The sequence below is a fragment of the Zea mays genome, chromosome 3 (assembly GCF_902167145.1).
Source record: "Zea mays cultivar B73 chromosome 3, Zm-B73-REFERENCE-NAM-5.0, whole genome shotgun sequence".
NCBI classification, from domain to species: Eukaryota; Viridiplantae; Streptophyta; class Magnoliopsida; order Poales; family Poaceae; genus Zea; species Zea mays.
This window is the reverse complement of record NC_050098.1, coordinates 8,761,389-8,789,234: the sequence shown is the minus strand read 5'-3', so window position 1 is coordinate 8,789,234 and position 27,846 is coordinate 8,761,389. Positions and strand designations below refer to the sequence as shown.

Sequence of the window (27,846 nt, the reverse complement as noted above, 5' to 3'; positions counted from 1 at the left end):
CAACATTTTATAAAAAAAAACTTTTAAATCATGATCTACTTTTAATAGGCCTGGATCGTCTACATGTCACATGAAAATCCATCATTGAAAGGGAACTTTAAAAGTCCGGACAGTAATTTTGTACGGTACGGCTTGATATTTTCAAGGAGGATGCAGCAGACTACGTTGATCCTCGTTTGTATCAGTTTCACCGGTGCATTTTTACCGATTGATCGAACCGGAGTGTCAGATGGCGCGAGTTGCAAACCTCAGCCAGAAAACTCTTAATTGCACATTTAATAATATATTGTTACTTATCCATCCACCCCAAAAAAATATAATTCAATCAATTCTATGTCTTCATTGCTTATGCCTCTTAATTTTTACTTACGGTATGGTTCGGTAACTCAACAATAAAATTACGTCGGGCAGTAAGTCAGTGAGACAGCATATAAAACAGAAACATAATTTTATGCCAGCACTTGTAGCACGAAAAATTATCCTCTACAATTATATGATTCACCGAATTCCGCAGAGCCTAAATACCAAGCTATCTCATCCACCTGCCAATCTTCATCGCCATTATCTTTCGCCTCTTGTGTTCCCGGTGCTTGGCTGCCATTCGCTGCTTTCGCTTGGCATTGCGTTCTGGGTCCACGGCTGCAACAATCTTCTGTGCCTGCTTTCTACCGTCCCGCTTCTGTTTCAGGCCCATCCGAACGCTCTTGTAGACTTCAACAAATTTCTCGGAACCAATCAGGTCACGTAACTTGTTCTGGACCCCCTGGGCCAGTTGCTTCACTTCATCTGAAACCACAACAAAAGAACGGTACTCAGACAGATGGCAAGCCCAAGCACTGAACTTGCCTACACACCTCCGATATGCTGAAAACAAATAATGAACAATACCAAGACAGGAATATTAACATACCACTAACAACTTTCCCAGCAAATCCTTCAGAAACTTTATACAATGGGGCCAAGAGGTGATCAGCATAGGTTAGTGATTCATCAGGACCAAGAGCTGATGAAATCATATTGAAGCAATTGAACACGTTCTTTATCTGCATATGGATGAAAAATAAGTAATACATATGAATTGCAAGCCACCATCCTGAGAAACATACAAGGGAATGACTTGGCTGATGTAATGGAGCTTACCTGTGTATCCTGCATTTGCATTGCAATTCTTCCCATCTTCTTTAGGATTGACGAAACTAACAAAGATGTAGGCTCTTCGTTGGTGTCGAGGCTAGATCCAGATACATCACTAGATGTTGAAGTACAAAGGAGAAATATATTTTTTGCTTTTCTTGAACCAAGCAATTCAAAACCCTCAAGGAAAGCACCACGATCAGAACTAATGCTAGACCAAAACTGATGTGTGGAGGTCGATTGCCTAATCAACATATGCAAGTTGCAGACTGAGTATGCAACATTCTGTACAATCAGATTATTTGCCGTAGTATCACTCAGCTCACTCCTCAATTGTTTCAACAAGGAAACAGCTATTATGAATAGCCTGCTCGGTTGAACAAGCAACCATGATGGGGCATCCAATTTCTGTTCATGTTTCCTCTTCTCCACTGTAGCAAAATATGATGCTACCAGAGAGCTTGAAATACTACGCAACATCGAATGAGGATGGATCAACAACTTGCATAATATTATCCATATGTCCTGCAAATTACAATTGGTGTCATAAACTTGATGTTGCAACCGACATGACCAGTTCAAGGCTTGAAACAAATACTATGTTTAAGAACAAATAAATCTGAGGCCCCAATACTTAAGTAAATGGTCAACAAGTGCCTTGAATACTTGAGTCAACTAGTATAAATCTCATTAAATTGGTAAAAAGACATGGCAGCAAAAAAAATGCTGGAGATAAAGAATATGATTGTTTGACAACATTATCAAAGCAGTAAAGCGAGGCGTGACGGTTGACTATTGCCTTACGTTTAAGCAACTGAGGCATGAGATAAAGCAACATAAAAGACATGGCAAGATCTAGGGGACAGACTCTGTGTCAAAGGCTCTCACATGGCAAGATCGAGATAAACGGCAGACATGGCAAGTGGGGTTTGAGAAAGGGATAAACCAAGACAAGCCTTGCCCTAGCAAATGTATGGAGACTGCTTCAAACCCACGACCTGGCGACTCAGTGAGACAGCCCTCACCACTGCACCAGGCCTGCCCCTCACATGGCAAGATCTAGATAAAAAAACAAAATACATACATCTGCAATTTGATATAGTAGTAGTGCACGAAGGTAATCATACCTCCATGTTTTTCTCAAAATACAACTCCGGAAAGCGAAGAAGTAACCTCTCCATCATGGCAACAGAGTAGTAAGTCTCTTTCCACAATGGCAGGGCAGCTTCATCAGATAAGCCTAATTGTATAGCTCCAGAAGCAATAATAGATGATTCCATTATTTTCTTAACAACAGCCAGAATACTTTTAAGGTGCTTGCCCATTTGTAATGTGTGATCGCCAACAAGTAAACCAATAACCTATAAAGCACAAGAACCACTTCAACAGTTGATGTAAAAGGACAATAGTACTTTGAAACATAAGCATAAAGGGGCTAAGTAGTAAGTACTTCAATAACACCCAAATGCAAAAGCAAATTGCAACCACCAACCCAGTCCACTGCTGATGTACAATATATCTTTTTTTAGTATATGCAAAAATATAGCAAAGCTACTAAATGGTAACCTGAGCTGAAGCACTCCACAAACTTTTCTTCTCACCAGTGTACCACGAAAGTGAATACTCATAAATGTAACTCTTTCCCTGACCACCAATGCGTCCTAACAGCTTTTGAATAGCTCTAAGGATCATTGAAGACACATTCTGATGCTGTTCATTGGCTAGAGCAACTACAAGATGAAGAAAAAAGGTTTGACCCTGCTCATCAATAATCCTCTGGGGAAATCTGGTAAGAATGTCATGGAGCATTTCAAGCACTGCTTCTCTTCCTGAAGGATGTTCATAACTGCAATTTTCCAGAGTGTTAGCATACAGTGAGATATCATGATAAAGTAACTATGGATATTCATCATACCTTAAGTTTGCCAGGAAAAAGTCAATATGTTGCTGTAAGCGCTTCTCAGAAAGTGGATAGTTCAGAAAAAATTGTAGCATAATTTGAATGCATTGCTGCTGTATAGATTCAGTTAATGTTGTTACCATCAACTCTCCTATCTTAACAACTATATCATAAATTTCGTGAGAAACCAATTTTAGCCTGACTATTGTTTTGAGAAGCGATAAGGCAACAGGGGAAGGGTTTGTCTGAAGATCTACAAACATAGGGGTATGAACAAGCATCTGAAGCTCATTATCTGAAAGTGAAATCCTGAATCCTCTAAGTAGATCAGCAAGTAGCTTAAAACAAGATGTGACTAAATGACCATTGGAGTTTCCAGCTCTCTGTAAAATCTCCATAAGTACATTTTTTATAGTAATTGCATTGTCCCTCAGAGATGGCAACGGAAGTTTCACCAACAAGGCAAAACATCTAAATGTGGCTGAGAGGACACTTGCATGTTTCGAACTCATACACTTTCGCAGAAGGTCAACAAAAGGATCCAACATCTTCACGAGTTGTTCATCTTCCTTGTCAAGCTTGATGCTCTTCAGACGATTACGAAGTAAGTCAAGTGCAAACTTGGTAAGTATATAAGAATTCTGTGATCCACTCTCACCTAGTCCCAGGAAGGTCTTTCTTACAGTACTGTCTTGATCAGGACTAGATTGTGTATTCTCTTTGCATTCAGATCTGCTTCCTGTAATAGTATCCTCAATAAGACAATATACGAAGATAAACAAGTTTGATGTTTCAGTAGATGAGTTGCACTCAATCCCTAAGGCTATGTTGTGTAGCATCATCTCAAGTCTGGTTTTCAACTTTGGAGTAAGTTGCTTCTGAAGATGTAAAGAAACAGGTGAGATTATCTTCTTCAGTAAATCGGTCTTGAATGTAATACTTTGAGCAATCAGCTTAAGAGTCTCAAACGACATTCTCTTCTTTGTCTCTTTCATTTTGGAGGCAAGTTTTTCAACTTCCTTTTGTTCTGCAACATCTCCAAGTAAATCACTGTCAACCACTGCCAACAAATCTTCTAAACAGTAGTCAAGCCTACCATACATATCAGCAGTAATGTTTTTTGACAACAAATAATGAAGTGTGTAGCCCAGAACATGTAACTCAAAACCTCTTTTAAGTATAGCTCTTAATATCTTGACCACAAACTGCAAATACCCAATCCCCAGTTCCTTAACAGAAGCAGCTAAAGCAGACCTAGCTTCATCACGTATGCTTTCAAGACGATTCTTGAGGAAGTTACAGATTCGATGAATGATGCTTGAAAGTTGGGACTCAAAATAATCCACCGGTAGCAACTTAAGTATTTTCAGTGCTACCAGGTTTATGTTGACGTTGACTTTCTCTGGATCTGATCCTAACAACTTTTGAACCTGTGGAAACACTACCTTTTGCATGTACTGTTGCTTATCAGAAGAGACTGTGACCAAAGAGAATGTAAGGGAAGAATCAATATCTTCACTCAAAGCATCAGAATTTCCTGAGGCATCATTTGCAGGTTTCATGAAATGGAATGCATCTAATATGGAACAAATCAGCCTCAATATGATCTTCTGCTTATCAGGTCTAAGGTTTAATTCTCGGAAGCATCTCTTCAATATTGTTCTATAGTGTTCCCACTGCACTTTGGCAGCAACAGCAGATAGTGTATCCAAACATATATCTCTGACTTGTTCGCCTTTCCCAGCTTTTACGTCAGAAAACATATTGAAAAATAGTGGAACAAAGACTTTCATAGTGATATCCTAAATGAAAGCACAAGAAGTGATGTTAATGAAAAAATAAACCGGAGAAGATAACGAGTTCAGTTCACTGGACACTACCTGCACAAGTTACTATTTAGTTATGCAACAGGTGCATGAAACGAAGATTGGTGAGTTGTGATTTATGTGCAGAATGCTTTTTATGTAAAGTAAAAAATGCATCTAAACAAAAAGAAAATGCCATCAATTTTGCTGGTAGATTTTCTGCAAATGCAAGAAACAATTCCCAGCTTTTACGTCAGAAAACATATTGAAAAATAGTGGAACAAAGACTTTCATAGTGATATCCTAAATGAAAGCACAAGAAGTGATGTTAATGAAAAAATAAACCGGAGAATATAACGAGTTCAGTTCACTGGACACTACCTGCACAAGTTACTATTTAGTTATGCAACAGGTGCATGAAACGAAGATTGGTGAGCTGTGATTTATGTGCAGAATGCTTTTTATGTAAAGTAAAAAATGCATCTAAACAAAAAGAAAATGCCATCAATTTTGCTGGTAGATTTTCTGCAAATGCAAGAAACAATGGTGGAAACAAATACACTGTAGCAGCAAGTGTTTTTCTTTACAGAAAAATGTACTCTTTGAACATCTCATTTTTCTAAGTGCTGACTGCTGAGTGCTAACAAACTAGATGGCCATAACACATTAACATTCTTGTAGTATGTGTTTGGTTTGAGGTCAAAGTGGGATGAGACGAGGGCGACACCGTCCCTCGATTTTTTGGGATCACGTCGCCACCAAAAACTACTCTTGTGTTTACCTCGCCCCTACGTGACTCTCATCCAAACACTATAGAAACTGTGGCCGCCCCCTCCCATCCCACCATGTACATCCAACCAAACACACCCGTAGTCATCAACTATTAAGATTTCCTTTGTTAACACAGTATTGCAAGACAGAATTGTACTGCCCTTAGAAGACAAATTTCTGTTGCCTGTGATGCAAGATCAGTACACTGTTGCACAGTTTCAAAGAAAAGCTGGCATGTGACACCAATCTCCTAGGACCTTTAAGGTAAAGGGGAAAATAGGCTCACATCCCTTCAGCAATATTATATAAACATTTGCGAAGCCATACTAGCTTGACAAAGCAAAGAGACAAAGTATCTATTTTTTAAAGAAAAAACCTGGTACTAGCATCACGGGTCCACAAAACAAGTATTATCTTTTCAATTCAACAGATGAAACAAATGATCAACTGTCAGCAAATTAATTTCCAAATATGCACATATCATACTGACATCAACTAGAGTATTCTCTCATCATTTACCTCTGAAAAGTTGTTTTCCTTGATTCCCTGTCTAAAAAGCAACAGTGCTTTTGATCTTTTACCAGCCTGCATTAGTAAATATAAATGAGCTTTACAGTCCATCATCTGACCTTTGGTATAAGTGAACCAAGCACATTACCTGTAAATGAGTTATGTTGTGGAAAAAATCCTCTTCTATATCCACCTTACAGAGAGGCCTAAATGAGCTTAAGGATGCTAAATGATTAAAATTGGAGACCATCTCCCTAAGTAAAATAATCCATTCCTGAATACAACATCAATTGCAGCCCTTCAACCAACAGTTTGATAGACTACAAAATAAAAAATATATATATGCGCACCTTTTGAATTGATACATCTTTAGTCATTGCTACTCCCATATTGTGCAGATAAGTTTTTTCCAATATCTTCTGAATACAGCCCATCGTGCAAATGCTTCTGGTATTATTCTCTCTAAATTTATCATCAATAGAGTATTTGGACACATCATTATTCATAACTGAGGCGGAAAAGTCCAGGAACGACTGCAGAGCCCTAGATGCACTTTGCCGCAAAATTAATTCTTCAGATGACATATCATACACACAATGAGATAATATGGCGCCCACATGCTCTTCTGTCAAGCCAAGAAACAATTGTGGCCTAACCTTATCATAGGTGTTAAGTCTTGTGTCATAATCTAGTTCACCAAGTTCTGAAGCTGAAACTGCATTCAGATCTCCTATTAACCCAGCCTGTTAAAAATGCAAATTGCCACAAGAAACTGTGAAACAGGAACAGGCAACATGGCGAAGTTTACATAATTGACATCACAAATAGAGTGATAATTACCAGAAACAACATCGAAGGATCATTCAATGACAACCCAGCATAAATATCACAGATACATAGTCGCAGTTCCAATCCAACAATTGCAAGTAATGGGTTCAGTGCATTTAGAACTTTTTCAGATACTTTGCATCTCAGATTTTGAATTATTCCCCTCACAACACATAGTGCTTCCAAACAATCGTCTGTGATATAAAAGATGAGACAAAAAGGCCATACCATGTCAAGGTTGGGCATTTGCAAAGAAAAAAAAAAGAACAATAATTTGATATGCAGGCTAATCAATAAAAGGCTTACCGGAGTTCAAATCTTTCTTGCTGAAAAATGGAAGAATAAGGTCTATGAAGTTATCAGCAGCTGAGGGATCTGTGATGTAATTTAGCAATAATTTGAACAGCCTAAGTTCACGTTGCCCAAGCCATGTACCAGATCTCCTGTATATATTAAGAATGCAGGAAATTCATTCAAGCTTATTAAGTCTCATGCATATGCTCCCAAATATGCTGTAAACATGTCCGAAGAGATTAATGTGACGCAATGTGGAACAAAAATTTTAAAGAGAGGATCGGCCCAAGCAATGAAGAGTCTAAGAAAATTTATACGCTTGCTTGATAAAACAGATACATCTAAAAAATGTCACTGAAGTCCTGAGTCTCTCATAAGAGATGTTTAACCACCATAATAGATGAACAAAACATTATAAAAGGCTAATATCCACGGTGTGATTCTTTTTAACAGTTTTAGATCCACAAATACATTTTATATCCATGGACAATAAATTAAATGACTCACATATTGGTAATTTTTAAGATCACTCTCATTTGATAGACTGTGCTTGTCCATAGCCCAAAAAATGTGCACTAACCAAGCAAATAGTTCAAAGCAAAACTCACTGTGAAATCACCATCCATAACCCAATTAAATAGAATGCTACAAATAATCTTCTTCCTTCAAGGCATTTAATTGGGGGTAGAGTGGAAACATCACAATAACTATGCATTTGATTTCTTCAATAGTAGGGCAGGCATAGTGCAGTGGTGAGAACTGTCTCACTTAGTCACCAGACTGTGGGTTCGAAGCAACCTCTCCGCATTTGCGGAGGGAAGGCTTGCCTTGGCTTACCATTCCCCAGATCCCACTCATATGAGAGCCTCCAGCACTAGGTCTGCCCTTTTTAAAAATATACCGAATCACATTCCCCCGGTGTCATGAACAAGTACAGTGAAAGAAGTATTTTAGTATATTGAAGTGGTCAAGGTTTTGCATTCTGCACAGTAGTATTACAATAGTGATGGCGTGAGTAACCTGTTGAGCTCTTTGCGATGATTAACAAAATCATGGAGACTATGGATAAGAACATCCATATGTTGAAGAAGAACTTTCTTCACTAAATGTTCATCTTGCTGCTGCAAATCAATATCCAACCTCAACAGATTCTCAATGAACTCAAGTGCATAGGTGGTGATGGATCCTGACGCTGTCTTCACAGTCAAAATAGAAAAAATAGCTGGTACAAGATTATTTGACCCCAACAGTGGTGCTAATTTTGGGCTCCGGCTCATAGCCATAAAACAAGCAAATAATGAACTTGGTTTCTCACTACTGGAAGCCTCTTGTGTAAAGCAGTCTATCAGAGGTTTCACAGAAGAAAAAAAAACACCCCAGAAGTTTTCTCCAAACTCATGGCTTTCATAGTGACTAAGGGCTGACGAGACAACTCTAATACATGAAGACCTCAAATCCTTCAACTGCTTGATGGATACACTTGTCTGCGTGATAGAGTGAGGTTGCTGTTGCAATTAGTTAAGAGAAGATATAAACATTTGGCAAATAAAATGCATGTTGTTGTTGTTGAATAAAATGCAAAGTAGCTTCATGATAATAAATAATGACACAAGCTTACAAATAAGTACTTGAAGTAAAAATCTGACACAATCATCTACATAATTTGCTATATGTAACTAGTTCTTCCCTATAATATCTTCAGATATCCTAGTTATTTCAGTAATTTGGCATTCTGAGCTTGACTGCCAGAGTAACACAAAGCTACTTTGGGAGTTCAGCAAAAGATGCCACATATGGTACTAGAGTAAAACTGAAAGATAAGAGCATCCATAAAGGTGATAATGTGGCGCACCTCCATATGGCCTTCTAGATGCATTTCTTTAAAGCATTCATCCACGTTCACAGAATTGCCCACTTCAGAATTTATGGAACAACCATTACCATGGTCATTTGTTTGGTTGCAAGGATATTTCCCATCACTCTCATTTCTAAGATTCCTCATGCAACTCTCCAGCAAGCGAGCGACAATGATTAATAAAACATTAAGAAATGGGCTTATATGTGGCATATCAAAAGTACCAAAAATTTCTTCAACCAGATGAATGAAACCATTTGCCTTTTTCCATGTAAAATTCTCTACACAAATTTCTGTTGAAGTTCCAACAATGTCAGAGAAACTTCCAAGAAGGTTGTCTGGCTGAGAACCAAACATTTTAAGCTGGAGGCTGCCAGGGATCAAGGACCTCAGAAGTAAAGAAAAAAAAAGCTCAAGTTCATTTGAATCAAACTGCAAAAGGAAACGAAGAATTGCCTTTCGATGACTGGCACCTGTGTGCTGGCAGAATGCAAAAAATAATGATGAGGTCAAGCACAAAGCAAATCAAAAATTACAAATGTCATTATGGTGGATAGATAAGCAGTAACCAAACACAAACCTTTCGAGAACCTAGTAGCTTCAGTTTCCTTACTTTCGGTGCCAACACGCGGATAACCAGAGGAACCACACGACTTCTATGGTCTTTCAGAATTGACAAGGAGTCATGTGAAACTGCCCATGTGGTCAGCTCTTCACGAAGAGTCTTTACATCAATCAGATTTTTAAGGTTCTGACTGTACGGGATCAAGAATTCATCCTTCCAGTTCAAAAGGCAATCCAATGCTTTTGCTTGTATTTCAGGATCACTGTCATCAAGAACCCTGGGAACAAATTGTCAATTAATACACAATTTATAACACACAAAACACATTAATTCACCTGCAGGTCGCAGCAGCACATATATTACTATTTATTCACAGACCTTTTAGTTAGTACTTCCTGGAGAAAATTGCCCTGATATAACGATCTTGCATTGTGCATTAACCTCAATAAGTTTAACCATTCTTTTAGAATCGCTTTCCATTGTTTGCCTTTACATTTTTCAGGCATATATGAATCAGCACTGCATAAGTCAGAGTTCAGAAAATGTACAAAAAAGGATCGAACTTCCAAAACTCGAAATTGTATAAGTAAGATAGTTTAGCATCTAAATACCTAAAGATGCTGCTATCATCATAGCCCATAAAGTTGAGAAATAGCGGTATAAGTTGTCGAGAGCGGGATTCAGCAACATCAGGAATCCTTTGGAGCGATTGAAGCAATAAGGTAGCCACGGTCACAGCTGGTGTGCAATCAAAGTCCATAGCAAGATACAAGTTGAAGCAGTCAAAAATAGCTGCAATACCAAACATGGAGTAAGAAACAGCAGTACAAAAGAAAAAAAAAACAGAGCCAAAGGAGGATGGATACAAGAATACTCGATAATATCAGAATATTGTCAAGATACATCATCAACTCTTTCTGCTTCAAATCGGTTGCTTTCCAAAATTACTACTAAGCATTTTTAAAAAAGCATTTATGTAGGCCAATTACAAGTAAATCACAAATATGTGAAAACCAACAAATTAATTTTTCAATATGTAAACCGAGTTGAACAGAAGGAACTATTTGCTGCTTGTGTGTGTTATGGGCCTCGAGCCCAGCCCATTAGGCGTAGACTATATGTACAATTGTAATACTGCAGTTCATTTATGAATCAGGGTTTCTCTATTCACCCCAAAACTATTGTTCATTTGTTCTTAATGTAAAAGGATGAAAAACACTAAGTTAGAAAGTCAGCACAGGTAGATAATTCAGAAGGTAAGATTACTAGATTAGACTTCACTACTTCAGTATCCTCAAAAGTACCATCAGCTGTAACTAAAAGCATATTACATCAGAACTTTGCCATCAGAGACATAGCTTATCTGCCAAATTTTCTGGCAATAGTTTGGCAATAATATTACATTCACACAGCCTGCAAATGCACCATTTGAAATACGATACAAAATACCCATAAAGTGTCAAGAACTTCTAAGCAGAATTAGGAATATGACCAGACAGCAGCAAAGGACATGAAAAGAGCAATTCAAATCACAAATATGTGCATGTAGAGGATGAAGACACATGCAAACGGTTATTAGAGGCTCTGGATTGTTTAATATGTGGGTTTCTAGAAGAACAATGACAAAAACACATTAGATAAACGGTTACCAGTTACTACAAACTCTGGATTGTCTGACTGAGAATGAAGATACATACACTGTGGTTGGGTTGCAGCTTCCAGCTTCTCCTGATTTTTCACAGTCAGTCCTTTTGATTGGTGAATTGCAATGAACGGAACAAACTGACCCCAAACAAGCTCCTTGTGTTTTCTAATGAGAACAGCAAGGCAATCCAGTGTTTGTGGCCATAGATCACTAAATCTATTGTACAATATGCCAATAATACCATGTAAGAGAGGAGGTATGTAATCATCATGAACCATCTTGGAAGATAAACTCATTTGTATCCGAGAAATGAAGATAGCAATTTTACGGCTAGTAGATACTGAAATTGGCATTGACTCAATAATCAAAAGAATATCCACAACCTGATTTCAATGAAACATTAGAGGCATGCCAAGAAAATAGCAAATAAAAGTATTAGTTCACAAGACATACATTAGCGTATTTAGCAACAGCTTCCTCTCCAGAAACTTCTGTTCTCTGCCTCTTGTGTGGTCGCTCCTCATCTGTGATTAGACGTTGATCCATCTTCACAAAATATGATAGAATCCTCAATGTTAAAATCCGAACATCCTTGGTTGGACTGCTCAAATTGAAAGCAAAGATGGAGAACAGCTCCAAGAGATTTTGTGGATCAAATTCTTTTGTCACTTCCATGGATGATACTCTGCTCATAGAAGCATACAAAAAAAAATGAAGAATCACCTTAATCAAATATATTAAGGAGACAAATGATAAAAGTGCAGGGTAAAAACTAAAAAGTATATCTAGCTTTACCCTTGCAGGGAATCCAAATATTCAGCTACAGCAGACAGTACTTGTGGGCATGTACTGTGACTCTTGGCAAGCGATAAGAAAAAACTAAATTCTGAATTTCTGCTGGTGTTGACCAACAGTAGTTTGTGGTACGATGACAATGCTGCACCAAGTAGACCTCTCCAGGTAGTCATTGGAAGACCATTCATGTTCCCTGCATGTAAATCCTTTGAATTTATGCCATTTAGAAAAACCAACTGCAGTGATAGTAATATAAAGAAATCTTCAAGTAAAATCACCTTCTCCCACTTCAAGCAACCGATCAAAGTTGATGATTAACTTCCTCAGCAGTGACAAACTATCTTGATGTACACCTTTCATGTTAGGGTAGCAGAAAAAAGATCCCCACAGTATAGCAGCTTCCTTCTCACTGACCTGGTTACTAGATCGATTACCAGTGCCGGCTGTATCATCTAATAACTCTATCCACAAAGAAAATTTTGATTCAAAGAACTTGCAAGTTTTCTCCACTGAATCCAGATGATTTCCATCAGTGCTACAAAGAAATATTTGCTTCTTTGATCCTTTAAAGAAATTTAAAAGGATAAATATGACATCCTCGGGTGAACTTACAATGAAATTATCCATTGCACTGCAAAGCATAAAATTGCATGGTCAAACCTTTTGGGTGTGAACTGTTAATACACATAACTCTTTTAAGGAATAGAAGAAAATATATTGCATACCTTAATATTTGACTTTCAAAATGTTGTGCAACTTGGGGACCTTTTACCAAAAGTTTCTTTATAAAGACAATCACCCTGGATACAAAGTTGAATGGGCATTAGGTGCTAGATCACTACCATTTGGTAAGAAGCAAAATGTCCAGGAGTTAACAAAGTAAACAGACACCATCAGCAAGAACAAATTTACCTCGGATTTTTAAGTTTGAACACTGGGGCATAGAAAGGTGATATGATGGACAAATTGCCCAAAATGGTTGGAACATCCAGAACAGAAAGCATAAAGTCAAGAATACTTCCAAGAACCTCAATTGAAGAAGATCCTGTTATGTTGCTACCAGGGAACACATATCTACTAACCAGCAACTCAACAAGTTTAATCATCTTCACCTTATCTGTGGCAAAATAGAGAAGAATCTACTAATCATCTAATCTGACCTAACAATAAATTCAAGCAGCGAAAGGATATTGACAATGAATTGGTAAATCTGACCGAATGCATTGTTTTGCTTCTTTTGTAAAGCAAATGCAAGAAAAACAATCAAGCACTTCAAATGCTCCAAACAGCCATCCTCAAGACAGCAGTTGATTTCTTCACATAAACAAGTATACATCAATGGTAATTCTTTTGGATCCACTTCATCGCATAATCTTTGAATCAGCCCTGTCATGACGGCATGAACAGTAGAAGACCCTGTGTTTTGTACTATGCAGTGATTATTATTGAACAACAAAAAGAAGTGTGTAAAAGAGCAGCTTTCTAAACATATTTTTCCTGACATGATTATGCACAAAAAATGATGTTAGAACTTGCATTATGGTTCTGAAATATGTAGAGGCCTAAATCTCAAGAATTATGATGGGGCACTGATGAATTCAGTTAAATGGTGATACATGATGAGGTTAGCCAATGAACACAAGCAATGATAGAACAAATGAAACATAAGGACAAGTGCAACTAACATTAAGAAAATCACAATAGTAAATGCCATTGGGAATTTGGCAGAAAGTCGTCTCACCATCAGAGAATAGATAAAATGTGGAGGACAAAAACTCACTTGTTAACTATAATAATGAGACACTGATCAATCTAGCAAAACCATAATGCGAAATGAGGTGGCCCAATGAAAACAAGCAATAAGTTGAACATATGGAACATAAATAAGGGCAATGCAAAAAAAAAATGTGTCATCCGCAGAAAGTTCTGACCATCAGGAAATTTATCACGGAGAGTGGAAACAATTGACTTGCTCAACAAGAACTTCAAGACCTGCCCAGCTTTTGAGTGTAGCTTTGTGGAAGTTCCTTTCATGACATGCCACAGCAAAGAGACCACCCCGTCTATCCGTGCAGGTGATGGTTGTTTAGCAGCCTCAAGTAGAACTTTCAGTAGACCTAAGGGCCAATCAAGAAAAATGCAAGTTAAAATAAATTAGATACCTCATTTAAACAAGCATGACAGCCTAGCTTCCCACTACCATTGATGGTAGCTCAGCCTAAACCTTTTTAGTACCCGTACTCCCTCCGTTCCAAATTGTAACTTGTTCCGGTATTTCTAGATACATAGCTTCTGCTATGCAACTAGACATAATGTATATCTAGGTGCGTAGCAAAAGCTATGTACCTAGAAAAGCCAAAATGACTTACAATTTGGAACGGAGGGAGTATTGATGAAGCTACATAACACAACTTTATATGGAACTGAAAACACTGCATAAGGGGTTTCTGCCTCAGCAAACAGAAAACACTGCATAGTTGCAAAAGATAGGAAGCCAGTGGGGGGAAAGGCAAAATCAATCTGTGCAGTTAAAACTCCATCCATTAGTACTTGAATGCATGTGTGTCCTAGGGCCTCATAAGTGGGATAGCAGAGAGCAAATCATCAAAAACACTTGAATGCGAGGAAGGGTCGTCTCGGAAGACTTGCACCTACGGAGGTGGAGGTCGTTCGTGCTTTGTCGGTGGAGGACTGGAGGCTGAGAACCTGTTGGCAAGTAATCAACATGGAACTACAACCAGTGCGTGCTCAGCGCCGTCAAGCTCCGGGTCTCGGTTCTCTGTTCTTAGGACTGGTTCCGAGATTGGAGAAGTCGGCAGACAGCCTGGTTGTCTCTGCTCCGTCAAAGTCGCAGTGGGAAGATATGTTGATGGAGGCAGGTGAGAGTGCCCATGGAGTCTGCAGGTCGGGACCAGGGCCAACGCCGAGGCACATGTTGTATCCTCCATATTTGAGGTCCTCTTCAAGGATCAAGGTGAAACCATGGCAAGGCAAATTGCCGTCGCCACAGTGTTCACCGAAGCACACTGTTGGAGATGTTCTCTCAAAGGCGCAGTTCTGGACCAAGCTTGACGGGTTTCACGAGCTAGTTCAATCAGCTTGGGAATCTATAGAAGTGGCAAACTGTCCTTTTCTGAATCTTGAAAGGAAGCTGAAGGAAACGGCTAAAAGGCTGCAAGCTTGGAGTGAAAAACATGTTGGCCATGTGAAGTCACAGTTAGCATTGGCAAAAGAAATCTTACACAGGTTAGAGATGACACAAGATGAGAGATCTCTCTCCCCAGCTGAATTATGGCTCATGAACAGACTTAAGAAACAGACCTTGCTGTTGTCCTCCTTCAAGCGCACTATGGCAAGATTAAGATCTAGAATTTCATGGCTCAAAGAGGGCGATGCTAACACAAAATTCTTTCATTTGCATGCCCGACACCGTAAAAGAAAGAATTTTGTAGCCAAATTAGTGGATGGTAATCATATCCTTACCAATCATAGTGAGAAAGCTGCAGTTGTGGATGATTATTCCTCCAAACTCATTGGTCTGTGCAGAGATAGAACCAGGGTGATTGATTTGGAAGCCCTTGCAGTACCTAAACACAACAGGGCCAATTTAGACACCCCTTTTTCAGAGCAACAAGTGTGGGAGACCATTAGAGATTTACCCCAGATAAGGCCCCAGGGCCAGATGGCTTCACAGGTAGGTTTTACAAAGCTTGCTGGAACATTATGAAAAAAGATGTCATGGCTGCAGCATCGGCGGTCTGGAGCAGGAGGTTTTGGAATTTCAGCAAACATGAAGGGGCTGATCAGGTAAAAGACTTTCGACCAATTAGTCTTGTGCACAGATTTGCTAAACTGGTCACAAAGATCCTTGCTAACCGGATAGCCAAAAAGCTCAACGAGATGGTTTCCCCTAATCAAAGTGCCTTCATAAAGGGAAGGTTTATCTAGGACAATTTTATGTTGGAAACCTCAAGGCTCTTGCACCAGCAACAATTGGCTCGGTTATTGTTCAAATTAGACATAACCAAGGCTTTTGATTCGGTTTCATGTCCCTTCCCCTAATAGAAGTCATGGAGCAGATGGGTTTTGGACAGATTTGGAGAGATATAATTAGTGGTTTGTTGGCTTCTTCTTCAACTCAAGCCTTACTCAATGGGTTCCCAGGAGAGTACATCAGGCATAGGAGAGGACTCCGGCAGGGAGACCCTCTCTCCCGATGTTATTCTTATAATGGATATTCTGGAAATTATGTTCAACAAGGCAGAGGACGCAGGTCTGCTCCAGCAGCTATCAAGCAGAAAAAGGCTACACCCGATGTTATTCATTCTTATAATGGATATTCTGGAAATTATGTTCAACAAGGCAGAGGACGCAGGTCTGCTCCAGCAGCTATCAAGCAGAAAAAGGCTACAACAGATCTCTATGTACGCAGATGACGTGGTCTTATTTTTGCATCCAACAACATCGGATATCTCTGTGACCCTAGACATCCTCCAGCTCTTTGGTGATGCTTCTGGCGTTTATAATAATGCACATAAATCCAACATCTTTCCAATCAAGTGCCCTAAGGAGACCTTACTGGAGGTTCAGACCTTGCTGCCATGTGGGATTGCAGCATTCCTTTGCCGTTATTTAGGGCTCCCATTATCATTACGTAAGTTTAGCAGGCAACACTTTCAGCCTTTTGTGGAAAAGGTTGATGATCAGCTTCCAAACAGGAAGGCTGATTTAATGACCACGGCAAGAAGAAGGATTCAAGTGCAGCATGTCCTCAAGGCATGACCATCTATGTAGTGATGGCTGTTGACATCCCCCAATGGGTCTTGGATGCTATTGATAAGATAAGGAGAGGTTTCCTCTGGAGGGGTCGAAAGGAAGCAAGAGGAGGTCACTGTTTGGTGTCATGGGGAAAGGTGTGCCGACCTTGCTTTCGAGAAAAAAAGGTGTGCCGACCTTTACAGCTGGGTGGATTGAGTATTTCTAATCTCCAGGAGCTCTGCTGGGCTCTCAAGATGAGATGGCTTTGGTTGCAAAAAACTGGCCTTGATCGCCCTTAGTCTGGCTTACCTATCTATGTTCCTAGTAAGGCTCGGGCTTTCTTTTCCAGGGCCTTGATCTCTGAGATTGGGGATGGAGCAAACACCATGTTTTGGACAGATAAGTGGCTTCATGGAGAAGAATTTCTGATTTGGCACCTCGATTGTATGACCTAATACCAAAGAGAGTTCGTAACAAGAGAACTATCCAAGATGCCTTATCAAATAGGAGATGGATTTCAGATATTAAAGGGGCTCTCACAGTTGGAGCTCTAATTGACTATCTTCATCTTTGGGGAGCTCTCTCAGATATTGACCTGCAGCCCAATATAGAGGATAAGCATATTTTCAGCTTTGCTTCAGATGGAAGATACTCTGCAAAGGTTGCTTATAAGAGTCTTTTCTTGGGATCAAGCTCCTTTGGACATTACAGAAGGGTGTGGAGATCTTGGGCCCCATCAAAATGTCAATTCTTCATTTGGCTGGTTGCCCGTGTTGGACCTTGGACGGCTAGCAGACTGGCTAAGAGGTCTGAATAATCCAAGCAAATGCACTTTATGTGACCAGGAAGCTGAAACTATAAATCATTTGCTTGTGTCATGCGTATTTGCAAGATCATTCTGGTACATGATGTTGAGGAAGTTTGGCATGCATTCTTTAGCCCCAACCAGGTGCCACATCCTTTCTTGAGTGGTGGGAAAAAGTCTCAGAGGCGGTGAATGGGCCTGTCAGGTAAGGTATTGACTCCCTCATCATTCTAGGGGCCTGGATGATTTGGAAACACCGTAATAGATGTGTTTTTGATAACTGGACACCCAGCTTGCCTCTAATCCTTAGGCTTGAGGATGAAGAGAGGAGAATGTGGGAAATTGCAGGGGCCAAGTGTTATGGTCGCTAGATCGGTGAGGGATTGGAGAGGGGTATCGATGGGCAGGAACGTCGGCCGAGGGCCTCTGCCCACGGCCGAGCAAGAGGAGGGTTTTTCCCTTCTAATTCTTGCCTACTTTATTTCTCGTCCATTGATTACATAAATAGGCCAGCTGGCTGCCCCTATCTAACTAGAGATCCTTATCTCATTAAAACTCTCCTAAAAACTCTCAACAAACTACTAACTGATAACTTTCCTAGATAATCTCAACTAATCTCCTAAATAATCTCAACTAATCTTTTAGTCTTATCTCTAACTATCCTTATCTAATCCCCTTGGAGAGCCTATGGCTGCTGCTACCGCAGCCCCTCCGTGGGCCTCCTTAGGCCCTGACACCAAGGGACTAGCATATCTGGCAGTTTCCTTGCCTGATACCTAAGGGATGCTATCTTTGGAGTAGCAGTGGCAGTTCAGGATTCTATGGACTCTTTTTTGTATGCATGTTTTGGCCTCCGTAAAGAGTGCCTTGTATTTGCTTCGGCCTTCTTTAAGACCTTGTTACCTTTCTTCTTAATATATAAAAAGGAGCAGTTCTCCTGCATTTTCAAGAAAAATAATATTTAAGTTGAGCCCACAGCCAGATACCACAAAGGTTAATTTTGGACCAAATATGAAAGCTAGTGGCTCCAAAGCATCATTGAAACTAACACCAAAAGTTGAAGAGAACAAAAAGGATCCATACCTTTCAGAAACATAATATATACAATATACTATAGTAAAAGAACACAAGTGAGAAAAGAAAAATACCTTGCGTTAGCTGATTATTAGGTGCATTCCTCAGCAAAAATGAAACAGATTCTGCCATAAATTCTCTAACATAGTCCTTCGGGAAATATCTCAACGCTGCTGTGATCCTTCAACAATGATAATGAGTTGGCATTTGGCAATCAGTTAGATAGCTGAATTTGGATATCAAATTATCAACAAATGCAACTGATTTTATATTGGATAACAACAAATGCAACTGGTTTAGCTAATCATGGGGCAAAGGCCATTAAACAAGGTTTGAGCCAATAGCATACATAGGCCTCATTTTTAAAGATGAAAACTCACCTAAGAATTTGGACAGTATCTTTCACTAGATACTTTTGCAAGTACATCATTATATACGACCAGGATGTGAAGACCTGAAATACAACAGATCATTTGACTTCTACAGTTCTACTTAACCCCAAGCAAGACTTGTGAATCACAAAAAGCAGACCAACCTGCTCCAAGATTTCAGGGTCGCGATCACCTCCGTCGTTAAGAAGAGATAAAAGTGCACTAGCATGTCTTCCTAAAAAACTGTAATCAGTAAAAAAAAAAGTCAAGCATAACGAGGATAAGGGACTCTGAAATCTTTCATTCTGTATGAAAATGAGGTCTCAGTCAACTCTTGCAGCAAAACAATAGAGATTACAATCCTCTTAGGTTGATTTAATTTAATTCATTGGGGGAAAATGGACCAAGGTAATCATCTTTGAGATAACAAAAACAAAAACAAAACAAGCAAATCATAACGATCAGGGCCTACACAACACTATAATGCTACAGACCAACAACCATGCTGAGGAGCGCTTATTGAATTGGAGCTCCGAAACTCACGGCAAAAAATCTTCTAGAATATCCCTGGAGAAAGCTGCAATCAACCTGCATTTCAAAAAGAAATCAGTTAGATAAGCAATAGTTGCTAAATCATCACAAACCAAACATGAGTTATTGAATATTAAACATAAAGTAGGATTCCACTAGTGACATAGTGGAACTGAAATTCTGATGCTACAATGTACTATAGCCCATTACTCAACAGTACATTTAATTCAAAACCAAGGATTGCAATAGGCAAAATAGAACTGAGTACATATAATAGAACAAATAGAAAATAGGGCATGTGTGCAACACATCAATAAACTGAGGCTCTTCAACTCCCCGTGCCTCCATACACAAAAAACAATTGTCGAGAGCAACACACTATGGGATCGCCTAGTATTAAGGTTGCTTAAAAGTTGTATGCTGATCCAGTAGCCATTCCAACAAAGATATAACAAAACATCTAGAATCAAGTACACACATAGGTAGGTTCGTTTACAGCCCAACAGAACAATCTCCTGCACAGCAAGTTTTGTCAGATGATCAGATATGAAGAATGACAAACTTGAGTTTGTTTCCAATTTTTATTGTTATTATATTGTACAAATTGTTTTTGAAAATTGTTACACAAACCCCAAACTTGAGTGATCATGCATCATTCGCATATGTAGGTCAGACAAATAAGGAAAGGAATGACAGCATATAACACATACCATACAAAGAAGAGTTGAAGTCATCACATTTGAACTAAGTGCATAAATCTGTGATATACTTACATGAGTATTGGCTCCAGGGACAATCTTGCACTCATGTTTACCCTTTGTAGAAGTGCGGAAAAGAGCTTGTCCCGGTGCAAGACAATTTGAGGAAGTGTTTGTACCAATGGTATCATCTCCTCATAAAATGAGATGAAGTCTTCTGCAGTATTAAGCTCCTGGATTAACATAAGAAAGGAACAAAAGAAATAAGTGTCAAATAATTGCATATAACTATAGCTAATCTATTTGCAATAGAAAGAACTGAGTTCCCACATGGCCTAGATAAGATAACAAAACTTCTAGATGTGCCCATGCTGGGCACAATCCCGGCCTCCGCCGTTGTACTTGGTCTACTTCAAACCCTAACTTCCATCAATATGGCACTATCCAAAGCGAGACCTGCTAGTGCATTTTTCAACACCAGAAAACTAGCAACGATTTAACTCAAAACTCCTTCCAGATATGCCCCCACACAGCCCACTTCATGCATTTGCTGAAACTGCTCAGCTTATATCACGCGCTTAACTCCATCTTTTTTATCGAACGACGCAGGAGAGCTGTGTGTCATTTCATTAAGAAAGAAGAGGAACCAACGAGGATGACCAAGAGGTCCTCCCCAAGTACAGATCAAAACAATAGGACCAGCCAGAAAGAGAAAAAAGAAAACAGATCAGACCCCCTAGCACCTAGCTGGCTAAGTTCGAAGCCCAGTCAGGACTCCATCACAAGACCAAAAGAGTTGTGCTGGTGCATGTGTTGGACCTTCAGCACCATCACACCCTTGGCCCAATGTCAAGCCACATACCACACCATGATTATGCCACATACCACATACCACACCATTTATAATCATAGAAGTAGCTGCATGCACGTGTGGTACAGACACAGCCCATCCTAATTCCCGTGACGCTATGGATGGAGACCGGACAGAGAATAATATATTATATTGCTTTTAGAAGGTGCTTTTCCGGACGGAGCGCTTGGCTGAGAGATGAACAGAGAAAAGGGCAGAGACGCTTGCGCCGTCGGATCTTGATCTTGGGGTGGAGAAAAAAATGTAGACGTGGACAGGCGGGAAGCCCAGTTTTGCTCCCCGCTCTATATATATAAAATTAGCATCGACTCTGGAGTGGGGGTTGGCATATTTATATAACTCTATATAAGAATTAAAAGGAACACTGGAAGGAACCTACTGCAACTTCATACTCCCTATGTCCCTCTAAGAATGCACATAATGCTTTCTGAGGAATCAATTAATTTTAAGTTTGACAAGATTTAAAGAAAATATTTTCAACGTTTGTATCTCCAAATGGGTTTATTATGAAAAATATATTGCATGGTTAATCTAATAATAGTTACTCGATATCATAAATATCAGTACCTTTTTGCATATATTTAGTCAAACTTGAGATTGGTTGACTCCTCGAAAAGTGGGATGTGTCCTATTTTTGGGACGGAGAGAGTACATTGATGACAGCTAGGAAGACTAATCTATTGGCTAGAAATTAACAATATGATTGAGTTCACTGCCCTTTTCCATATTGGCACCTCTGTGCCCTGCATCAAATATGATGGAAGCCACAGAAGTTGATCGAACTGTAACACACACACAAAGTGCAAGTATGAAGTGAAAACATATATGGTGGTGTGATTTTGTCAGTAGCAGGTGATGCGAGGTGAGTACGATGGTGGGAGCAATCCAATGGTGGAATTCGAGTCGAGAGTGTTGCATTTCACTCAAGCCATGCATAGTGGTGGACCAAGACACGGGGCAGAAAAAAACCTAGCCAACCATGGAGCAGGCATTGGCCAGTAAGGTGATTGAGGCATGATGCAGCTTAAGCATGGCAACAGAGAATGCTGGGGAATGCTGAGGTACAAAAAAGTTAAGTAAATCAATTGTTTGGGAGGGGGTGGCAGCGTGGCAGCAGGATGGATTCAGGGGTTGTTTGGTTTGGTGCCTAAGACGCCACAATGTGCCAAACTTTTCTGCCTAACCTTAGTTCTTCAATTCGAGCGCCTAAGGTTAGGCAGATTGTGGCGCCTTAGGTAGGAAACCAAACATGCCCTCAAACTTTTAGGTATTCTATGCTTCTACTAGATAGAGTTAGCAAAAGTTGTGCTTGTGCGATTTGTGAACAAAATTTTGCCCATGGCCTTGTGCAGTTTGTGAACAGCCTTGAATTCTGTTAATTCTTCAATCAAAAGAAATAAACAAAATAGATGGAACTAAGGTCCATTCCACACTGAGTGGAATTTCGAAGATGTTTCCATTTTTATTGGATGTAATCCTGACTATATTACACAATATAACACTCAGGGCAACACAGCAGACAACGATTAAGGCAATTAAACCCTTTCTGATGCTCTAAGCACCAAATTAAGCTCCCATGTTACTTCCAAAGTGTATCTAGAGATGACAGAGATTGAAATAAACGAGGCAAGAAAAAGAAAAGGTCGCATACCCTCCACTCCACAATTGCGTCGAGGAAGAAGGACGATCCGCTGGATGGCTCCGCCTTCAGTGTGTGGAGGCTGCGGTACACATCGATGTCGATCTCCTCCACCCGCTGCGAGAAGCTCTTAAACTGCGGAAAGAAACACATAGCTCATTAGCATCCATAAAACTCTTCCGCGAGCTGGATTCTGTGTTAGCGGAACAGCCAGCAGTCGGAGAAGAGGCGTACCGAGAAACGCTTGCGGCTGGACGAGGACGTGTTGAGGCACTTCACCGCCGCATAAGACGGGGTCGCCATGGCCGCCGGCGAGGTGGGATGGCGGCGCTAAAAGGAGGCGATGGCTACGAGGGGGCCGGGCGGAACCGGAACAACATCCGGGTCCGGAGGCTCGCGGGTTTAAGCGAGGAGCAGAGTTTTGCTTGTGGCCTAGGGTTTCGAGGGAGGCCGTGACCCAAAATTTTACAGTTTAGCCCTTTTTCGAAGAAATTTTACATCTAGCCTCCTGAAAGAATTATTTCTCAGTTTTGGATCATCTGCTCGGCGTCATGGCCTTGATGCCGAACACACCGACGCCACAATCCATGATGCCGAAATACTGGCCCCACTGACGTGGCACCTAGCTCGGCACCATAGATCTTGACGCCGAACTAGGCTTTAGACGTCGGCGTGGTTCCTCTATCCCCATTCACTCAATCACTATGTCGCCTGAACTGTGGCATTAATTTGTATACAAGCCTACAATGGATTTTTTATGAGGCTGTTTAAGCTTCATATAAACCTTGTTGTATTAGTTGACCTGTAATTTCTGCAACTCAAAAGCTAGTAGAAATGTGGAATCAGTTCACACTGCAGAAATCACAAGCCCCATTGTGGACACTGCCACAAGAATCTAATAATTTGCAGCACTTCATTGAGGAAGAGCTAAATTATCGAGAACAATATGGAAGAAGCACAAATGCACAATCGTAGCTTGTCACATCGTGCTAAGGGCTAACTTTTTTAGGTAAAAAAAACTTGTGCCTAATTGAACTGCCTAACTGCTTTCACACATCATGTATCACAAACACACGATTTTGCCTTAAGGGCCAATCCAAGTATCTAACAATACCAAAATAACATGAACCTAATATTAAGTAGCAAAAAGGAGGGACATGATTCTCTCAAAGGTAAACTACACAATAAATGGATAAACTAAGCACGGACCAGCGCTCCCTGTGAACCCGGATCTCCAAAGACAGCCTCTGTTCAACATTTACATCTTTCTGATTAGCTTTATAGGAACACTATTGGTCGATGGGGGCGCTGAGTGGCACCACAGAGGGCTTCAGTGCCCGCAGGGCAGAGACGACGACCCTAGCCCTAGACGAGGCGACGAGTAGGAGGGAGCTCGGCTGGGCGAGGCCAGAGGGCTGCGAGGGGCGGATGGAGCTAGCGAGGAGGCGGGCGGCGGGGACACGACCTCTGTCGATTCGACCACCACCTCGATGCTCGGGAGGCGGGTGTGGTGGGTGGGGGCAGGATGGCGTCTCGGGGCTCGAGGGCGGGGGGAGGGGCGTCGGGGGCGATGCTGCTGTGGGCTTGGGCTTGAGCGGGGGCGAGGAAGGAGACCGCACATGCGTGGAAGATGCCACAGTTCATGATGCCGTGGAGCGCGCTTGTCCGGGCGCAGCAGTCGGCGATGGAGAGAGGCCTTGACCGGGGAGGTCGAGAGCCACGGTGTGGATGTCGCGGGAGGAGAGCGATGAGAGGACGCAGCCGAAGGACAAGGACCCTGTGGCGAGGCTCGGGATGATGAGGATGCGGTGCGCGGGGAGCCAGCGCCGTTGCCGGCAGGGCGAGAGGTCATGACGAACAGGCCGGGGAGGGATCGAGCTTGAGGACGCACCCTGCGGCGAGGTGTGCACAGAGGAGGCGAGAGAAGCACTGGAGATGAGGGAGGCAGGATGTGGGTGATAAGGAGCGTGTGGAGGGGTGGCGGCGAGGTTTCGGGGGAGGTGTGGCGGCGCGGGCGAGGACGAAGGAGCACATGCGGGCGAAGATGAATCACGGGGGAGGACGACGGAAGGACGGCGGGCGAGGACGAAGGAGCACATGCGGGCATCGGGCGAAGATGGATCACGGGGGCGGGGGCACGCGAATCACGGGAGCGGAGGCACGGTGAAGTAGGTGGATGCCTAGTTTGCTCTCTTATAGAGTAGTAAAGATTAAGCCTGGATAATGGTAAATCTGCAAGATACATGTTGTTTAACGCCTGAATACAATAATGTCTTTGGTAACATGTTTTATCTAAAAATATGGATGTAATGCTCTTTTGCAATTTTACTGATTTTATTTTGTCACTCAATTGTAGATGACTCAGTCGTTGAGCAAGCTCGGTGAGAGTGAAAAAGCACAGGGCGTAGTGCACTACTACTGTGGTTGTGTTGTCAGCGGGAGACGGGCTGCCCGCTCTGCAAACACACGGGATAAAACGATCTTTGTCTAGCAAATAAAGGCATGTCATGACAGATTGATGTCAGTGTATTTGTGACCATGTGTTATGAGATTTTGCAAGAACAAACCATAGAGACGAGTTGAAAACACTAAATCAAGAGCCACAAGAAGGGGGAGGATGAGGGTACCTGTTGGTGAAGAGTAGCCCGATGCACAAGCTGCCCATGCAAAGGAGGAAGATCCATTTCTAGGAGATGGGGCCTGACCCTGGTAGCACCAAATCATCTCCTCGTCCTCCTCCCACTCCCAATCTAAGATGCCCTGGTTGAATACTCGTGCGTTGCAACAAAAAAATAGTGCAACAATACCATATGTATGACCATGTGTTGTATTGTTAATCAAAATGTTAGTGCACAACATGCCATGCCTAAAGCGTATAGGAAGAATAGAAGCACGAAGGAAAAATTACATGATTACCAACACGAGTCACCTCAGATTGGGACATGAAACAGGAGTAAGAGAAGTAACAATGCCAAACCATAATTTCCAACATCCAATTCTTGATCAATGTCGTTGTTGCAAGATCCTCCTTGTTGGGAGATCATATGGCTGCTGCACCTTAGAAACCAAATTATTAAATCCAACTAATCTGGCCTAGATTTGAAAACCCAAACTCCAACTAAAATGGAACAAAAAACATTCTTATTTTGACCAGACCTTGTTCTAGCCGAGAACAGACAAAAGGGAATAACTTTTGAAGCAACATAGATTCGATTTTACCTGTGGATTCCGACATATCGTGCATTGGCAGGGTGTTACCCATATTTACAGCAGTGAACTCCGAGTTAGCTGCGAGTCCTAATAAACTCTAGCCGGATCAGGCAGCACAATCGATGGGAGGGCATGGGGTTGGAAACTTGCTTGCCCATCCAACAGATATTCACACTAAGTTCACGACGTCAGTTGCAAGAGTCACCTTCAAAACCTCACTCTGCAGTAGACAATAGTCAATGAGAAACCTTTTTGTTCACAGATTAAAGAAGATTAGGTGCAGGCTGTCAATTGAAATAATACAGCCATAAAGATCAATGTGAACATAAGCATTTAAGATGGGACTAATGCTGACCTTAAGCCCAAATTCTTCAGTGTGGCTTAGTACTCCATAAGAGTGCCAAAAAGGAATCCAAACAAAGGCTTGATGACAAACTGTCTCATATAGCCATCAATAATAGCATCTGGCCCTTTTATTGCTTCAATAAAATCCTCGACGTTTGAGTTTACACAAACATGAAACATCAAGAACTCCAAAGCTTGTGCATAATACCTAGAGTGCAATAATAAGATTTGTTTCTTATGATTGGCAACTGATATAGAAATTCACCTCATGTTGTCATGGGGTCGTCGCCCTTCTCCACCACAACTTGCAACTGTCCCTCGTCATCCCTTTCTCTAGCCCTTCTCCACCACGACCTCTAGCTGCTCCTCATCGTCAATTTATCCGGACCCTCATAGCATGTAGTTTTGTACTACTAACTATATACAAAGAATCGGCTTGCCAGCCTCCCATGCCATCACGGCTGTAGGGTTCCAACAAAATCACCCACAGAAAAGCATAGAGGTGGTTTAGTTTGGTAATCTAAAGCAAAAACAGATTGGTTTTTACAGAAAAACATTCATAGATTATAGCGAAATAGTATCACGACCATACTTCTAATTTTAGATTAGAAAAAGATCCATAACATTTCAATGGGTAAAAGAACAGAATCACCCCATGTGTTGCGGGCCAGCACTATAAGATCACTATTCAGTGCACTGTTCAAATGTTCATCCAGCGGAAAGAGAGCAGCAACATGGTACTTAGAAAAATGGGGGCTAGAAATTAGAGTGGATTTGCTATTTAATGATTGATATCTTGTACTGATCATGATAATCAAATCCTCTCCTAACAACAGCAAATAAAATTAAGACCAATGCTAACAACATTACAAGAGAGAAATCCAAATTTACGTGTATATTCTAACAAATTTGAAAAGAAAAAGTCACTTACCATAACCTTCTGAAGCATCTGCAAAGCTAGTAAAAACGTAGTACAAATCAAAACATTGCATCAAATTAAATATCTGCATGCTAATAGGATTGTAATGAATTTGGAAGAGGGGATTGGACAATAGTGTTTAGTTTGACTGCTTGAGTGTCTCATCTCACATCTATAGAGTACATATTGTAATATGGAGGGTGAAGTAGAGAGCTAGAGTGGATTTTGTAGTCGCTGGCTCAGGAGTGCCCGACAGCGGAGCAGGTCCTTCATGTGCTCGGCCTCGGTAGACACGAAGAGGTGCGGAGTAGGCCCAATGGAGGTCCTCCCTCGCCATCCACGCACCAACCTCGCCGTCCGGTGGATAAACCATGTCTCCACATTGTAAACTCCAAATGCATGGCTGGGCGGGGTCGGCAGCGACAGGGCGTGCTGCAGAGGCGGCAACACGTCCATCGAGTGGGATAGCGCATACGCGGTGGCGCTGCGCTGGGAGTAGAGGGGGGGGGGACGGAGGGGTCGA

General features: G+C 41.1%; 1 protein-coding gene across 2 annotated transcripts; it reads right to left on the bottom strand.

The window, feature by feature from the left end:
* Nucleotides 1-317: 317 nt before the first annotated feature.
* Nucleotides 318-23,359, bottom strand: LOC103649658 (small subunit processome component 20 homolog). 2 transcript variants are annotated; one of them, XM_035966143.1, is made up of 31 exons: nucleotides 23,084-23,359; nucleotides 22,862-22,984; nucleotides 20,415-20,572; nucleotides 19,654-19,698; nucleotides 19,275-19,353; nucleotides 19,120-19,193; nucleotides 18,814-18,920; nucleotides 14,034-14,219; nucleotides 13,318-13,518; nucleotides 13,015-13,219; nucleotides 12,828-12,902; nucleotides 12,381-12,733; nucleotides 12,103-12,295; nucleotides 11,761-11,992; nucleotides 11,360-11,690; nucleotides 10,274-10,454; nucleotides 10,041-10,181; nucleotides 9,678-9,939; nucleotides 9,095-9,577; nucleotides 8,263-8,747; nucleotides 7,255-7,391; nucleotides 6,961-7,142; nucleotides 6,471-6,863; nucleotides 6,269-6,394; nucleotides 6,130-6,195; nucleotides 3,050-4,836; nucleotides 2,701-2,980; nucleotides 2,262-2,495; nucleotides 1,141-1,659; nucleotides 911-1,043; nucleotides 318-786 (listed from the first exon to the last, which is right to left on the bottom strand). In XM_035966143.1, the coding sequence occupies exons 1-31, from the start codon at nucleotides 23,150-23,152 to the stop codon at nucleotides 530-532; spliced, it is 8,097 nt and encodes a 2,698-aa protein (XP_035822036.1). In that variant the 5' UTR covers nucleotides 23,153-23,359; the 3' UTR covers nucleotides 318-529. The 2 variants fall into 2 exon arrangements, with proteins under 2 accessions (XP_035822036.1, XP_035822037.1); XM_035966144.1 differs by having other exon boundaries at nucleotides 8,263-8,726; nucleotides 23,084-23,291.
* Between the last annotated feature and the right edge of the window lie 4,487 nt (nucleotides 23,360-27,846).

Coding starts and splice junctions, on each gene's coding strand:
- LOC103649658 (XM_035966143.1), bottom strand. CDS start 23,152: ATGGCGACCCCGTCTTATGCGGCGGTGAAGTGCCTCAACACGTCCTCG. Junction 20,573..22,861: donor ACGCAATTGTGGAGTGGAGG/GTATGCGACCTT, acceptor ATGTTAATCCAG/GAGCTTAATACTGCAGAAGA. Junction 9,578..9,677: donor AGCTACTAGGTTCTCGAAAG/GTTTGTGTTTGG, acceptor GCATTCTGCCAG/CACACAGGTGCCAGTCATCG.